This window comes from Cryptomeria japonica, chromosome 7 (assembly GCF_030272615.1).
Source record: "Cryptomeria japonica chromosome 7, Sugi_1.0, whole genome shotgun sequence".
Classification (NCBI taxonomy): domain Eukaryota; kingdom Viridiplantae; phylum Streptophyta; class Pinopsida; order Cupressales; family Cupressaceae; genus Cryptomeria; species Cryptomeria japonica.
This window is the reverse complement of record NC_081411.1, coordinates 207,837,832-207,856,844: the sequence shown is the minus strand read 5'-3', so window position 1 is coordinate 207,856,844 and position 19,013 is coordinate 207,837,832. Positions and strand designations below refer to the sequence as shown.

General features: G+C 32.7%; 1 protein-coding gene across 7 annotated transcripts in view; it reads right to left on the bottom strand.

The window, feature by feature from the left end:
- The window catches only part of LOC131036469 (uncharacterized), a 50,850-nt gene extending 37,531 nt beyond the window's left edge, over nucleotides 1-13,319 (bottom strand). For 2 of the 7 annotated variants that reach the window (XM_057968363.2, XM_057968365.2), the window contains exons 1-3: nucleotides 12,836-13,318; nucleotides 10,873-11,301; nucleotides 8,495-9,240 (exon numbers count right to left, since the gene is read on the bottom strand). In XM_057968363.2, the coding sequence (XP_057824346.2) occupies nucleotides 8,495-9,240; nucleotides 10,873-11,283 (1,157 nt within the window). In that variant the 5' untranslated portion in view covers nucleotides 11,284-11,301; nucleotides 12,836-13,318. Of the gene's footprint in view, nucleotides 1-8,063; nucleotides 8,176-8,494; nucleotides 9,241-10,872; nucleotides 11,305-12,835 lie in introns of those variants that run through there. The other 5 variants (XM_057968368.2, XM_057968371.2, XM_057968370.2 and 2 more) reach the window with 4 other exon arrangements.
- Between the last annotated feature and the right edge of the window lie 5,694 nt (nucleotides 13,320-19,013).

Genomic DNA, 19,013 nt, shown 5'->3' with positions numbered 1-19,013 from the left:
CTCGGCGAGTTTTGCCAAAACTGGCTGAGTTCGAGCTCCAGGACTCAGCCGCGCGATAGGGGCAATTCGGATTTTAAAAAACAAAAAAAATAAAAGCTTTTTCATTTGTTTTTTTTTACCTTTCTCTTTCATATAACCCTAAAAGGTCTTCTAATTGTTAGTTGTGAGAAGAAGAGAGGAAAAGTGAGAGAGAGGAAGGAAAACAAGAGGCCATAGGTTTGCAACCAGCAAGAAAGAAGAGCATCAAGGAGACCACAAATCACATTGGGGAAGCCATAGGCTTGCATTGAGAGCATCAAGGAGTCCAAAGCAAGACTTCTCAACTCATTTAAAAGAGGTAAGGTAGATTTTGCTTGTTTTTTTAAGTATGTTAATGGATTTTTTTCATTTGTTTGTTAATTTTTTTTTAGTTTAACAGTTAACTTTCCAAATCTTGAATGTTTTTATTTTTTTAGCTTAATTACAATGAGAGAAGTAGAATAATGGCAAAGTGCAAACCCTACATTTTTTTAGAAAAAAATTGTAAACATGTATTTACAATTTTATTTTTTTTTAAAGTAGGGTTTGCTGATTTTTTCTATTAGTTTATAACTTTATTAAATTTTCTTATTGCAGCAGCCTTCACGTTTAAAAAACATTCATTTTTCACAATGCCTAAAAAGGATGAGGCTTGGAAATATACTGAAGACTTTATTGGCAGACAAAAAAATCAAACAAAATGTTTTTTTTGTAAAGAAATTAATTTTGGTGGCATCAATAGATTTAAATACCATATTGCCGGCATACCTAGCCATGATATTGAGGTATGCAAATTACAAACTCCTGAGGCAAAACATTTATGTTATGTCCAATTAGAAACACATGAACAAGAAAAGTTAACTAAGAAGAGGCAATTGGAAGAGTTAAGTGCTATTGGCTCCCATGCACCCGCATCCGCATCCACATCCGTAGGCTGTGTTGGAGAGGGTTCTTCCATGCCTCCCTTTCACCCTAGTGCTTCTGCTAGTGCTAGTGCTTCTACTTCTACTCCTCCTGGTGGCACTATTACCTTTGGCCCTAGAGTTCAGAAATCCAGGTTTGATAGTTATTTTGTGCCGCGTAGTACTCTTGGGGCACAACCCTCGCTTGAGGGCATGGGTTGGAACAAGGAGGTTCATGATGCTGCAAGAAAACAAATTTGCAAGTTTTGGTACTTTTGCAACATTCCATTTATTGCAGCCAGGTAATTCTTTTTGATTTGATTGCTTTAAGTTTAAAAGTAAATTTATAGTTTGAAGTTGAACTCTACTTTGTCTAATCATAATCTATTTGTGACAGGTCTCCTTATTGGCAAGGCATGGTAGATTCCATACCATTTGTGGTGCGGGGTTTAAAGCCCCTACCGATGCTGAGTTAAGTGGCCCCCTCTTGTTACAAATGGTTGAGGATATGAAAGTTGAGCTAGAGGACCACCGACAGTCTTGGAGCCAAAAGGGTTGCACCATCATGACAGATGGTTGGACGGATAGGAGGAATAGAACACTCTTAAATTTTCTTGTTTCCTGCGGAAGTGATTGATCATGATTCATTCTAATTTGTACTTCCCTAAATGCATTGAATAAATTAAATTTTGATTTGTTGAAAGTTTGAAACTCTATTTTCAAGATCGACCATGTTCTTGAAATCTATTGATGCTTCCTCACATGTGAAAAATGCCACATACTTATGTGAGGCTATTGAGGAAGTCATACAAGAGGTGGGGGAAGAAAATGTGGTGCAGGTGGTGACAGATAATGCAGCAAGTTATGTTGCTGCAGATAAATTTTGAACTTTTCAAGTCTTGATGGAGAGGCATCTATGATTATTTAAAATTTTCTTAACACATCAAAATTTCTAATTAACTTAAAATTGCTGCAGGTAAACTTTTGATGGAGAGGCACCCGAAAATTTTTTGGTCTCCTTGTGCGGCCCATTGCCTTGACCTCATGTTGGAGGATATTGGTAAGCTTGAATGGGTGAAATCAATAGTTGAAAGGGCCAAAAATATCAGCAAGTTTATCTACAATCATGCATTGGTCCTTAGCATTATGAGGCAATACACGGGGCAAAAGGAGTTGGCTCGTCCTGGTATCACGAGGTTTGCCTCAAACTTCCTCACACTAAAATCCTTGATAAAATCAAAGGCGGCTTTAAGGCGTATTTTTGTTGGCGAGGAGTGGACTTCCTCATCCTATGCTACGACCACTGCAGGGATAGATGTGGTAAATTGCATTTTTGATGAGCCAGGTTTTTGGACCCCCTGTGGAGAAACCGTGCAGGTAAATTTATTACAATTTAACATTTAGTATCTACTATCTAGTCTCTACTATTTAGTAATTTAATTTTAATTTATTAACAATTTAACTTTGCAATTTTTCTTTTTTTTTTATTTAATTTGTGACTTAATTGTTTTTGTTTAACATTATGTGTAGGTCACTGAGCCCCTCGTAGTTCTCCTACGAGTTGTTGATGGGGAGAAGCCCTCTATGGGCTATATATATGAGGGTATGGATAGGGCCAAGGAGGCCATTAGGTCCATATATGCAAGAGATGAGGATAAGTACGGCCCCATTTGGGAGATTATTGCTAGGAGATGGCAGAACCAGCTTCACAAGCCCATACATGCAGCAGCCTATTACCTCAATCCGGCATTTCGATTCCGTGATGACTTCAAGGCAGATGAGGAGGTTCTTAGTGGCCTGTATACAGTGGTTCAAAAGTTGTGTACTGATGGCACAGCCTCAAGTACAACGCTCCAGCTGGATAAATATAATAATCGAGAAGGGGCAATCTTCTCAAGCAGCATGTGCATAGAGGCTCGAACACAATTGCAGCCAGGTAGAAATATATGTAAACTTAAGATTCTTAAGTTTATGGCTTATGCATTTTAATTTTTGATTTTATAATCTAGCCTTAAAGTTGGAAATGAGTTTGATTTCTTTTTCTTTTTCGTTATTTCAGAGAGATGGTGGCAAATGTTTGGGCCCTCAACCCCAAACCTTCAAAAAATTGCCATCCATATTTTGAGCCAGCCATGCAACGCTTCTGGATGTGAGCGCAAATGGTCCATGTTCGAGCACATCCACTCGAAGAGGCGTAACAGATTGTCTGTGGAGAGGTTGAATGATCTTGTTTTTGTTCATTACAACCTCCGTCTTAGGACCAGACAGATTTTGGACACTGACTCCTCTCCGATCACTTTAGCAGAGATCGATCCAGAGTCTGAGTGGATCACTGAGTCTACCGATCCCGTCTTCACTGAGGTGGACCATGAGTGGGTTGACCAAGCAAACAAAGAGGCTGAGGCTGTGGCTATGGCAGAGGAGGAGGATAGAGCATGATCTAGCACAGGCACCTCACGGGCAGAGACTATGGCTTCTCAGTCATCCAGGACCTACCTTAGACGCATTTGTAGGAGGCAGACAGACTACTCTGAGGCTGAGGATGAGCTAGAGCCTGAGCCATAGACTTGTTTTTGTTTACAGTTATATATATGTTTGGGAACATTTGATGTCATGGATTTTATATACATTTGACAACATTTATAACTCTATATATATATATATGTTTTCTATTTCCTTCAGCTACAATTTACATTTCTACGCATGTGATGGATGTATGTTTATGTATGTGATCAAATTAGCTTCTATTTGATGATGTTATAGTGTCTTTAAGCTTTATTCAATAATGGGTGCATGAAACAAGTTTTAAATCGTTAAAAATCTCTAAATTTCAAGGGTTTTTTATTTTGCCGAGTCATAGCCGAGTTGTCGCCGAGTCATAGCTGAGTCACAAGTCGAGTCGGCCTTGCCGAGTCCGAGCCGAGTCCGAGTCTGGGAACTTTGCTTCTACCAATCGCTTCACCAAAACACTTCACCAAAATTCACCAATAAGAGAGAAAATCGCCTTTGCATGGAAACACCTGGCAAACTTAATAATAAAATAATGCTGGACTCCTCTCTTTAAACTTGCTTTCATCATCAATTTTCACCACACAAGCAATGTGGGATAAAACACTTGTTCTTATACTTGCTTGAGTGAAACTGATTTGCTTCTAGAAGGTTGAAAATATTAAATGCTTATTGCAAATCATTTAATTGTTTTTTAAATTTATTAAATAATCGTTGCTTTTATTAAAAAACAATTAAAACAAGGCTCACTTTATTAAAATACTGCAATTTAAATCAAAATTTGAGCCACTTGGGAAAATCGATCCAAGTAGGGATTAAAAAATCCCACCAAAATTATTTAAAACATCAAAATATTCCCCATAAGGGAAAATCAATCTTAGTATGGACAAAATTTCCCAACAAAATCCATCAAAATGGACACAAAATGGGGCAAGGGGAAAATTGATGAGTGTGGAATAAAAATTCCAAACAAAAATCACTTTATACATTCAAAATAACCCCTTGGTGGAAAAACGACCTCAGTCTGGATGAAAATCTGGACTCTAAAATCATCAATAATACTCTCAGTGGAAAATCGATATGAGTCTGGATGAAAATCCGGACAAAAATCCTCAAAAACTTGTCACAAAAGACCTAGTGGAAAATCGACCCAGGTGTGGAATGAATGCAAACGTTATCCGCAACCTTGTCCATCCCTCCCTGGTGGAAAAGCGTGGGTAGTCAGGATAAATTTTGACACAGTCAAATTTTATGCTTCCAGGGGAAAAACGACCCTAGTATGGATTCACAGTGGTGAAAAAATGGAGCAAGTATGGATTTCTGGGCAAATCCATGTCCAGTCTGGATTATGAGAGGGGAAAACCATGGGTAGTCAGGAATATGAGGGGAAAAGCACCTCTAGTATGGAATTTTGACCTTTTAACCCTTAGAATATGGATTTTACTCCGGAAAATGATGATTTTTCCACTCAGGATCACTTAGAAACTTAGAAACTTCGAAACTTGATGGGGTTGGGGAGTTGAGTCCCAAACAAAAAGGTCCCTAATAGAATGGAAACCTCCACAACACAACTGGCACAAACAAAATTTTGAGGGGGCCTCCAAGGACAACCCAACAATGTCTAGAGCGAGCTACATCATTAGAGACCGGCTAGGTCATATAGTTTGTAGAGCCTCAAAGCCGCTGCAACAGGGGGCAAACAATAAGGCAGAGTTCCATGCTCTCATTCATGGATTGAAGTTATGTTTAAAACACAAGATAAACAAGTTAGAGATAGAGAGTGATTCCACACTTGTTATCAATCCATGATGGAGCAAAACAATGATAAATTGGAAATCAAAGGCATTGCTCAATGAAGCATCAAAAACTGGAACTGAAACTGATATATGTGTGGCATCTAAAATTGGTTAAAAGTTATAAAATTATAAAAAATGACATGCACCATAAAGGTCTATGTGGTCTCAAAGGCCTTAATTTGGACATTTCCCCTAGATCCCATGAGGTATGCTACACCTTGACCCCTCTGGGTCTGCTGCCCCCAAATCCACGCTATAGTTTTAAAAGGCAAAAAATTCAAATCAGTTTGAACCATCCCAAATGGAAATACAATTTTTTTTATTATGTCAACTTTTTTCCAATTAAATCCCAAGTAATTGAATTACATTTATACTTTGATATGCTGAGTCAATCCTGATCCTAAATAATGCTCATAAGGCTAGAAAAACATAGCAAATTTGTTGAAGATACAAGTGCAAAAGCCCACATAGAACTAGTGATGCCAGGCTGTGATACAAGCTCCTCTCTACTATAGTTCATGACTTCATGTTGTGATTTCTGTTTCCAATACCACAGATATCATAATCCACAAGTGTTTTACTCCTAAAATACTTAAGAATATTTATGTTTAAAAAATTGCATTCCTTCAACTCAAAATCCCATTTTGTACTAACATTATTGATGTATACAATGTATGTGTGGTGCATAATAAAAGCTTTAAATCCTTAGATATTATCTATATTTCATGATTTTTTCAATTTGTCGAATCCTAGTGAAGTCAAAGTGCCAAGCTAGAATCCAAGTCTAAGTCAAAAATCAGCTTGCCAAGTCCAAGTCTTATAAATTTGCATTTTACTCCTTACATGGTACTCAAGAATTGCACCAGCCAACATCAAAATGACTCACAGTTTTCCACTCTCCAATGACAAAATTTGTTTAAATGTTGCACAACAAATGCAATTGCCCATATCAAAAAGAAAGAAATAACAGAAGTATGTTAATGGGACTCAAACTGTAAGGTACTAAAAAGAACTCCAACAAACATATATAAAATATTTGAGACTAAAACTAGGATGCTAAAAACCCTATGTTACTAAATTGCTCAGAAAAAACCCCAGAACTGATCAGTTAGTTCCCAATCCAGGTTGACAATCAAATCTGCAGCATGCACGTGTACTTTGGGCCACAAATTTGATCAGTTATGTCCACGGATGCACCCAGGCAGATCCAGGATCCAAATCTACACCCAAAGCAATCCCTCTACAAACTATGGCCATTTTCTTTTTGCTTTCTTCTTTTTCTCTGCACTATGAATTTTGTTTTTGTCATCACATTTCATAGATTTAATAAATAAAATCTTCTCAAGAATTTTTTTTAAATACAAAGGAAAATATATAAAAGAAGCAATGATGCCAGCTTTCCCTTTTTTCTTAAATTAAATTATGTCTTAGAATTTAATTCTATATTTATAGCTAGGTTTCAAATTAAAAACAAATATTTAATTTTTAAAATTTTATAGACAGTTATTAATTATACTTAGATTAAAATTAAATTTCAAATTTTTAGTATTTTTTAATTTATTTAGTTTTAAAATTTTTTTGGTATTTTTTAATTTATTTAGTTATAATATTTTTAAATTTATGAAACTTTTAATATTTTAAATTCATTTAAATTTTTAAAACTTTCAATTCATTTTAATTTTAATATTTTCAATTTACTGAAATTTTAATACTTTAAATTTTAAATTTAATATATATATATATATATATATATATATATATTTGAAGATTTAAATAATTCAAATCTAATGACAAGTTTTGCAAATTTTATCAATTGACAAACATGTTCCAAATTTTCCCCTCCCAAGATCATACATGGACCTTGTGTCATAGCATTTAAGCACCCACTGAATTCATATTGTGGGTTCTCTTTTTTCTGCTTTCACAGTTTGTTAGATGTTACCCTAGATGCTCCATGACTTGCTTGAGAGCATCAAGAAATGGAGCTCTCATGGAGTCCACAAAACCGGGGTTACAGCTTTTAATATTGGGGTACATGGGATCTTATTATTGTTTTGTTAATTATACATACATTGTGTGTTCTCTCAGCTTAAATCCTGATTTTTCGCAAATATATGTATATATTTATGATTTTTATATTATTTTGTGCATAAGTATCTAAAACATACCTACTCAAAAGGTATATTTTCCTACCCGAACCAGTAACTCTAGGTGAAAAAAAAAAAGCAGCATAAAATCAATTATATAAAGAGTAGACAAGTCAGTAGAATCTGGTTCTCAAATTTTTAACCCAATCATGAATTTCAAGACTGACAGCATGAAATATTGAATGGATAGATGTTTATATAATGCCATAATCAGCAACTCTCATGTCTGCAGTTGCAAGTTTAGGATTAAAGGAAAAGAAAATACATGTGTAAGCAAATTCTATTAAAACTCTACAATAATTGTGTCAGCACTCGAATTGTGAATGAAAAATTATTAGTCAAACACAGTTTTTCACATTAAAACTCATTAAACATTATCATGGTTAATAGAAAAAATTAGATGAAACTGAAGTAATATGCCAATTTTGAAACAAAATTTATTGTCAGTGAGCATAAGAAATTAACATTATCAGGGTTAATAAAAATAAAATTAGCATGCTAAAAAAAGCACACTACATCATACACCATACATCATAAGCACCAAACATTATACTTCATTAAAGCCAACATTAACATTTTAACTGCAACACACTGAAAAAGAATGACGTTTCTATACAAACCTTCTTCTGGTAGACATGCGAAGTTTCAATATAAGACAGAGATATTCATTACTCATCGTATGCACTAATATCAACCTTAAAGAAGATGGTATCATCACTGGTTGATGATTTTATGGACTGGAATTTGAGATTAATAAATGAGAATCTATGGTACAATTATTTCATAGCCTCATTGATCGTGTGCCTAGAGTAATACCCACAAAGTGGCATAGCAGTTAGCCAAAGTTGAGACACTTCAATTGGAATTTATTAAGTAAATGAGAAACTATTGTACAAAATTCATAAGTACATTGCTTGGCTGCCTATGCTTTGCCAATTTCTCATATATTTGTAACATGAAATTATGAGCTACAAAACTTTTCTGTTCACTGTATCCTTTTCTGCAATCAGAAGCAAGGGAATGCAGAAACTTGTACTCACAAGAACTAACATCTCAAAAGGCAATCCTGAAATAATCTTGAATTACCTATGACTGAATGAATCTTACAGAAAAGTTAACTTACAGAGCATTTGTTGAGCACAACTGTGTCAACACAGATGAATGCTCCTCATCAGAAATGTGTAGTTCATGACGGAGATTTGTCAGCAAGGTTTCTCGCCCCCAAGTCAAACACCCAGAAGCATAAAAAGCTCTCACTGTGGAACGGTATGCATGAATTTCTAATTTATGTATTTTACATTCTACTTCATTTTCAAGAAAAGATTCATTTTGCCTGATGTTTGGACATCCACAGGAAGACTGAGCATCATCAAAATGACTTTCACTAAAACTCTGTTTTGAATTCTTGTTATCAGAATGTAACATATAATCTAACTCATTGCTACTGCTATTACTAGCTACAGAGCACTGAATGCTTTCAGCTTCCTCAACCAATTGATTTATTCTGGCTTCATTAGGAGACATGCATACACATTTCTCACCCACAAATTTTCTGTGTGAAGATAATGGATCTACCTTTTCCAGTACAGGCAAGGCTGATTGTGCTACCACCTCTTGACGTCTAAACTTCCTTTTCTGAGAAGCAGCTTCAGTCTTCAAAAAATCTTCTTGATAAGCACATTGCACTTGACTGCCTGCCTTTCTTTTTAGATTATTTGTTAAAAGTTTGTTGGGATAGTATTTATCCTCAACTTGTTCATGTTCATTGTATCCAGCATTTGTTTTCGCATTTAATTCCAGAAATTGATTTCCAAAATGCGACTTATTGTGGTGTCGAAATCCCATTTTCAGTAAATGGTCTCTAGCGGCCTGCATGCAAATGCACAAAAATAAACATCAGACAATCGAAATAAATACAACTTCTTATGGCACATATGACTCAATTTATTTCCAATAAAATTTTCAAATACCATGAGCAAACCTCAGTGCACTAATAATTTAATAATATATTGGATCTGAAACATAAGATTAGTATACAGAATTGGTGTCAGATGATCTTAGAGGTGACATAAACCCATTTAGTTATATACACAGGAATGTGTCATCAAGGATTCTCAAGACTCCCCCCTGCTCCTTAGGAAACAAAAATGGAGAATGATATAGGTACATTCCCAAGCCTTTGTCTATCCACCCCCTGGCACAAGGTTGTTTCCTACAGGCAGACTAAATATAAACCAAAAATGTTAGTTTTTTCCCTTTTTGAATGTATCAGAAGTTAGACTAACCCTTAATTATCTACACAAAGCAGTCTTTAACCTTTCAAGGCATCTTCAAAAGTGAAACATAAACCACTTATCATCATCTTTTATGAGATAAAATCAGGGAGAAAAAGTTATGAGAAGATCATTTTGTTCAGTATTACTAGTCTTTTATCTGTTAAAATAATTAAAAAATATGAAAAACAATATTTTATCTGTTAGAAGATCATTTTGTTCAGTATTACTAGTCTTTAATCTTTAGTACAAACACTCTCAGTCACCTCTTCCTGAGATTTACAGAGTTGTCTCCAGGCATCCCCTCAAACTTGTCAGAAGCTAGCCATTTACTCTACATATACTTCAAAGAGCCAAGGATTGACAATCACAAAATGAATCAAGCAATATAGTCCATGTTCTAAATCTCACATAACAATCCTCTGTTCATGGCAAATTTTATTTCAAATCTAAAACTTTTATTGTTCATTATTCCCACATTCATGCAATATAATCACCAGAAACAACATAAATATTTGATAAATAAACTGCTCAACAATTGGCTTGACGTTAAATTGTTGCAATATATGAGGCATCTATAGCATTAACAAAATTTATTCACTCAAATAATATGTCTACCAGAACCACTTGGATGCAAGATTGAAAAAATACAATTGGTTCTTCGAAGTACAAACATTTTCAAACCACTGCACACCAAAAGGTAAGGAAGAATCAATACAATATCGTTAAAAGATATTGGTGCAGCATTCAGTTCCTTTACACCCGATATGAAAACACAGAAAAAGTAATAACCGTATTAAAATTAACATTTTCAAACCACTGCACACCAAAAGGTAAGGAAGAATCAATACAATATTGTTAACAAATATTGGTGCAGCACTGAGTTCCCTTACACCCAGATATGAAAACACAGAAAAAGTATTAACCGTATTAAAATTTAATCAAGAAATTGCAATATTCATCCAGAAAGAAAGAGGAGGAATAAAAACTGCAAGGCAAATAAGATAGCTAGTTCTATCTACTCCAAACTAAAAAATGAATCAAAGGAAAGAGAATGAAATTTCATCATCAAACACACATGTAAAATAGTAATTGTAATCTTTTCTGTCAAACTTAATATTTCATAAAAACTTGCAAGAAATAAAAAACCCTTGTGAATTTTTCATTTCAGAAGATAAATACTAGTCAAAAATCAAACCAATAACCAAGCTGTGGAACCAATTTGTACCTCAACATTATGCAGCCATCCCTCATTCTCCCAAAACAGCCGAGCACGAATAACAGACTGATGAAATGTTCTTTGTCGTAATGATTCCATTAATTTTACAACAAATAACCTTCCAGGTAAAGCTTTGAGAACTCTACCCACCTTCCATGAATGATTATCATAGACTTCAATCACATGCCCAGGTGCCAATTTTCTTGTTTCTGTCATGTGAGGAGGTTCTGGTCGAACTGCATCAGCCCGCACATTTTTCACATAATGTTTTCCATGGTCATTTAAAAGGTTGTCATACTCAACTTGGTAACAGTTTGCATTGCATGAAATGATCCTGGCTCGGAACCAAGACTGAAAACTACCCCCATCTGAACTACAAACCTCAACCATACAGCCTTCCTTGAATTTCATATTGTTCATACTAGACTATTCAGATCCCTGCTATCCACAAGTAAAAGGAAACAAAACAAAGGCAAAATCAGCAATGACCAAACAACCTCCGATTCTTCTTTTGTTTAACCTCACATTGATATACACAGTATTCTCACACATCCCATTATAAAATAGAAAAGTGTAATAAACTAAAAAAACTAAGATCCCTTCAAAAGGAGAATTAAAAAGCAAAAATTTGTATCAAGGAAGCCATTAATACCATGTGCACTTGCCACTATCACACATTTTCCAGACCTAATAAGTAGTTCTTTAAAACCCTTCTAAGTAAACAAAAAAAATAATAAGGTTGGTTTGCAGAAACAAAATAACTACTTTTGGACTTTTTCTGCTAAACCTTTATTGATAATTACAGAAATTTTTGTTTTCCTTTTCTTGGTCACTGCATAGGAAAGAAATGACAGGTAATTCCACAAAAACAAATAAAAATGTTCAGCCATAGAAATATAACAAATCGAATTAGTAATTACAGAATTTTTTAAATGAAAATAACAGTAAATAAATCAAAATTCCAGACCTCTTACAAAACCATAAGGAAATAATGGTGCAGAAACAAAAAAAAACACCTAAAAGTGAAAACAATTACATAAAATAAAATCTAGCTGCTCCTTCCCTGATCTGAATAAGATTATAAAAATGAATACTACTTTAAAAATTAAAAGATAAAAAAATCTGTACCACATTCTAACTAAAACCAAAATAATTCAGAAACTACATATAAGCAGGAAGAAAAACAATGATAGCAAACCAAATAAGCCAAAGCAAATATCAATTGTCTATTTAAAACAACTTAAAATAATCAGAAGACTTACCAAAGAAGCCCTGAATTCTATGTGCACTTTCACATATATACCAAAGAAGATTTAATAACCAGTATTTTAAAAATTTAAAACCCTCCTCGTAAGTATAAATAAAATAAAACAGCTAAATTCAACAGAAACAAGAACACAAGATTTACATTTACATTTTCACTTCTTAAATTTTATGATATTTAATAGTAATTTGTTATTTTATTTACCAGATCTATTACATAAAAAAGGACACAGTAATTCAAGAAAAGCAAAAGGAAAATGTACAATTGCAGAAATGTCAAAAGTATAAACAGTTTTTTTTCAACTGCAAATAAAATTTAAAAAACAAAATTAAATTTAACACCATTGCAAAATCCAGAAATAAATTACTAGGAACAAAGTAACAAAAGCTGCGACCCTAGTACTTTTTTTAGCACCTCAACAAATTAAAAAATAAATAGAATTGACGTAACTAAATTATTCAATTTATTCAAAAATAAAGTTAAAACTAACGTGTGTACGTTCAAAAGGAAAACTACACCACCCTACCCCAAAACCTAAATTGGCTCCCTGACTGCTAAATTTTTTTTTTTAATTAGATGTGACTACAACAACAAAATTGAATCAAAATCAGCAAACGACGGTAAACAGAGATTTTTGCAGAACATAACAACTCCAAACAAATGTGAATTATTTGACCAAATAAAAACACAAAGATTCAGAAAACTTACAATAATAACCAAAATTGATCCTTATATTCCCTCCAACTCGGATACTTGAATTGATTTCAGAATTTCCAACTTAAGGCGTACGCACCACAGCAATACTCAAACCCTTGGCCTTTCAAACCCTCATTACATTCTCTTTGCCAGAAGATTATATTATAAGCTCAAATGCCGGCAATTAACAGAAATCTGAGCCTTACACGGATAAAGCGAGACTGGATATACGCACTTCAGCAATCAGACTGCAAAGAAAATGTATATATATCCTTGTAAAAAATTGAATACTCTTTTTGCAGGAGCGCCTTGGACAGTAATAAATTTCCGCAGGGGCAGAGGAAACAATTTATTCAACTACTAAATTAGGGATTTTATTACTTAAAAACATAGCTAACTTTAGAGGAAATTTTAGCTATTTCGAATTTTACTATTGTTTTGAATTAGGAAAAACGTAGCTAACTTAAAAGTAGATTTTAGCGATGACGAATTTTACTATTGTTTGTTCACTGGGAAAGGCATACGTATGATTTGTTTAGACAGATTCCGTATTTATTTATTACTAAAGGTAGCGTTAAAAATAGAAATAAATTCTTTAGATATGAAACTCTGAGTTGATGTGGCACTTTCACTAAATAAGAAGTAACATATTTTTTTTATAGCGCATGTTACGTAAGGCTGAATTATTATCAACTCAGCTATAGTTTGTTTACGTCTATAATTGAAAATTGTTTTAAAATCTTTATCAGGAAGATCATAGATGTTGTAGATTATTATATTATCTAAAAATTGTATGAAAACGGTATTGTTGTTCTAATTTAAGAATTAAAAATATATATTTATTATTTTTTATATCTTTATTTTATATAATTATTGTAAATTTATTGTTATTTTTTAATTTAATTTATTTGATATATTTCATTAGTTGTATGTTATTTATTTTTAAAAATATAAATAAGTTATAAATAGATTTAGTTGTCATTTTTTTAAATCATTTTAATCTTTTATTTTTCTTCAAACAAATAGATTAAATTTATTAGATTACTTTTCTTAGAAATTGACATTTTAAATGGCATTAAATTATCTAACAATAAAATAGGAAACTAAATATTATATCACTAATTCAATGTTAAACCATTTGTAACAAATTTAAATAATTTTAAAGTAGAATGGCAACATTATCTCATTTAAAGGCTGAAATTGATTATTTTTATTATTATTTTCATGATTAAAATAATAATAACAATAAGATATAATATTTGGGTAATTCATAATGTGTTAGGAAGCACAAATTAGAAGTGTGGGTGCAAGTGGCAAATCGAGAATCACATATGGCCTTTACCATTAATAATAAGAGGAATATGACAAGAAGGATGACAATGTAGTAGTTATCAAGGTCAATTTAATTATGGTGTGCTTCAATATTATTACTAAGAACCACTTAATAACATTAATGGTAACTTATGGTAGAAATATTGAATTGTGCGTGGTATAGTTATCATAATACAATAAATTCACAAATTGTCAACATGGAATGTAAGGTCTAATACATTGTCTATTGATGTAAGTATAAGATCATTAGAGGGTAAATAAAAAAAATAAAAAATAAAAAATAGCTCACATTTTGTTTTACAATATGTATATGTATATGTATATGTATATGTGTGTGCATGTGTGTATATACATATACATATACATATGCATACATATCCATATACATACATACATACATACATATTGTACGCAAGAAAATGTGACCTAATTAAAACAAATAAATTGAGATCAAATGACCTACATACCAATGAGACTTTTGGTGCAAGTATAAACTAATTTAAACTAATTTAACTTCCCAAGGGGTGTCCCATTGTTCTCTATCTCACAGGATCCCTAAAGCCAATGTTTTGCTCTCAGATCATTGAGCAAATGACTTAGGAATGACAACTCCAAGAACGAGTGATATTGTGATCTATATGCATGAATGCATTCTAAGATCTATATGATATGTTAAAAACTATTATGCTTAAGTTGAGATTGAGATAGTGATATGATAAAGAGATTGGCAAATTATCCTAACATGATATACTAGCATGAATATTCTATGATATGAAATGAAATGCTTCTAAATGTTATGATGATATTTTAACAAAGAGAGGCTAAAATGCTTAGTAAATTAGACTATAATATAGATGCATGAAACTTGAATATGGAGAATGAGGAATGTGAGCTCTATTTATAGGGAAAATAGGGCAATGGATGGTTAAGATTGAATAATCTTAACAATGGTTAGGATTGAAAGTTACTCAATCCATGTTTACAATTTTCACCAATGAAATGGTGACAATTGTCAACAAGAGGTGGCTTGAGAGGAGATGCAAGAGGCATTAAATGCCTAAGAAGACATGAAGGTTACCTTATGAGGTAAGGTTGAGGTTGGGTTAGGGTCATCCATTGGATAAAGCTTTTACCCAAGGGGTAAACTCTTGTGCAAGGGTTAACAGGATAACCAAGGTTAAAGCCATGAGTGCTTGATAAGATTCTTGGGTTAGATGAGGGTTAAGTTAGAGAGAAAGTATCTAATCATGAGGGGAAGGTTGAGTTAACCATTAATAGTTTGGAAGACTTTGGGGACAAATTTGTAAGAGTCCTTCCAAATTTGGGGGAACTCAATAAGTTAGCTTGTTGAAAAAAATATAGCCTTAAATGAATATAGAAGACTTTCCTCCAAACTTGAGAAGTGACTTCCTCAAGTTTAGGGAAAGGACATGATTAGGAGTTGATTAGGCCTATTAGGATAGTTTAGAAGAATCTAGAAGGCTCTAGAAGAGGTTTAGGAGGCAAATGGGAGATGTAGGAAAATGCAAATGGGAGAAAAAGAATTTTAATTAAAATAAAATGTTTTATTTCAACTAAAATAGATGCAACTTGCATAAATACAAGTGGGGGGATTTTTATAAATAAATTAGATTTATTTATATGCAAGGGTCAATTTAATTAAATGTAAATTTAATTAAAATGAAAAAAGGATAATTAATTAAATAAAGTGATTTATTTAATTAAAGGATAAAAAAGGTTTAGGTGAATTTAATTAAATAAATTGAATAATTTATTTAATCAAATAGATGAAAATGAAGAAATTAATTAAATAGGATTTAATTAATAGGAGGGATGGGGTTAAAATAAATATTAAATATTCATTTAAGAAAGTGGTCAAATTTATACGTCTATGCATGCATACATACATACATATGTGTGTGTGTGTGTACGTACACACACACACACACATGTGTGTGTGTGTGTATATACATATATGTATACATATATATATACATATACATATATGTATACATACATATATACATATATAAATATATATATATATATACATATATACATATATACATATATATATATATATACACACACATATATATGTATATATATGTGTGTGTGTGTGTACATATATATATACATATGTGTGTGTACATATATATATATATATATATATATATATACACACACATATGTATATATATATGTACACACACATATATATATGTACACACACACACACACACACACACACACACACACATATATATATATATGTATTTATGTATGTATGCGTAGACGTGTGTGTATATATATATATATATCGATTTCAGATAACATAACAAAATTTGAAAACTCATTTCTAAACCATATACTACATCAACACAACTAAATAACTCCAAATCCCTCTTCTTTCATTACCTCAACACATAATCACGAGCAACACAAATAACATCACCACCAGATTACAACATAGCAAATATTCAACACTCATTTCTAGACCATATACTATATCCACACAACTGAATAACTCCAAATACCTCTTCACTTTCGTTACCTCAACACACACAATCACAGACAACACAGTCTGTGTCATCAAGGACAACACCAAAAAAGTTTGTCATTGTCGTGCTCTGTGAAGTGTACCTGTATCTACAACCACAATGCACTCAATAAATCATTACAAGCAATGGTTAATAAATTGAATTAATGAAATGAAAAACCATAGCTAATCGACTTATTGCCTCCTAGTAAATGGGAGTATGAAAAATGCTCTCAGATCTGATTATGCATACTCCAGTGACTTGACTACACTTAGATGGAGGATTTGATGGATGAAGATGCATGATCAAGCAAGAATAGCATGATTAAGCTATATGATTTCATGATTATTCTAGAAAATAAGCTAAGATTAAGCTAAAATTGAGCATGATAACATTGCTAAAACTGATAAACTATAAGCTAGATGCCTATAGTAACAATGCATAAAATGAAATCAAATTGGGACCGGATGCAAAAATGATATGAAATTGGGACCCTTTGTGCTCCAAAATGAGGTTTATTTATAGGATTTTCCAAAGCTAAGGGTGATGTGGCAAGAATCAATGGTCAAGATTGATCTGAAGATATCAATGGTTAAATTGGAGGAGGTTGGCAAAGGGGATTGGATTAAAGGGAACATCTTTCATCTCTATGGTGACAAGTGTCAAGAGGCTTCTAGAAGAGGGTGGATGAAAGGAAACACTTAGTGACAAGTGTCACAATGTTCTAGAAGATGTTGGATGAAAGGAGACAAGGTGGTAGGTAGAATGGGTTAGGTTTAAGAGTGGTAGAAGTTAGGAGAATTTGAATTTAGAAATTCAAATATTGTGAAAAAGGCTAATTAATTTCAACAACTCATTGATTTGATTTGTTTTAATTAATTATGGGATTTAGAAGAATGATTTGATGGGGAGAATTAATTAATTTGAATTAATTAATCAAAGGGGATTATTGAAGTGAACTTATTAAATAAATCCTTAGATTTATTAATAAGTAGATGAAAAGGGAAATTTAATCAAATTGCTTAGTGAATTCAATTAAATTGGGAAGAGAGATTAATTAAATAATTGCTTATTTAATTAATTATCTTCAGACCATTTTTAGGTGTATACAGTCATCAATGATTGTAACACACATCAAGTTTCGAACATATACCAAACCATGTATATCATGGTTCCAACCAAGAAGCTAACTCATTAGCCAACTTAATAGTTGGTAGGGCTATGAAGTTCATTTATGAGCTATCAAAGAACAATCATGACAAGGAAAGTATTGGCTTGTAGGATCATGTGAGTTTATTATATCATTTTACACAAGGATATATTAATACTTTAGTTACATAAGCTATCAGATGTCACCATTTTATATTAGTAATATTGTTCCTTTCACCTCATATATTGTGTGTGTAATTCAAACTTCAATTTTATTTAAACATGAGGTTCAAAGACCAATACATACAACATTAAATTCTCAAAAAAGTTACCTCAAAACCTTGGACATAGCTATAAGACTTACCTCTTTCTAGGGATAGATGACATTTTGGGGGTTAATAACAAGGTGTTGATTACAACATGTTTAATAAAATGTTTAGCATCTTACTTCTTGTAGTACATTGGATTCTCAAAGAAGAGTTTTTAAGGGAAAACCACTTGTACCAAGTCAGTTCTAACACTGCATCCATGTGTGTGGCCTCTCTTCTAGACATAGGAGTAATGAAAGATGGTATATGTCCCTTGAAAAGGGACTAGCAAGGAGATGGTGAGTTTTTGGAGGTGGCTAGGTATAAGAATAGGGTTCCTTTTCTAAAAAACTTTGATAGACTCTGAGTTTAAGGAGATAGTGTGGAATGATTTAGGGTTCAAAATTTTATTTATGTTTCTCTCTATTTTTTAGTTTGGTTAATTACTTATCTAATGATTATGTATTTACTCAACTTGTACCCATCAAATTTTCAACAATAATTAATAAATAAATAATAGCTCAAATTAACAAATCAAAATTTTTCTTTCTTGACATGTTTAAAATAAAACACTTAATAAAATTGGAGCGAAAAAAGGAATGTGAAAAAACTCAGAATAGCAATTCACATGGCATTGATAGGGTTATTGGGAATAACGATGCATCGAATCCAATTAGAGGGAGCGATTTGAATGATGAGGGAGAGAAAATTCAAGTTATTAATGTCACTCAAGAGGTCGAGAAAGACATTGAATACCTCAAAGATTTGGTGATCATCTATAGATTCATCCGACCAAGATTAAACCGGAAGAAAATTATTAAATGGATTGAAACTCATGGCAGACGCCTCAAATGACAAAGT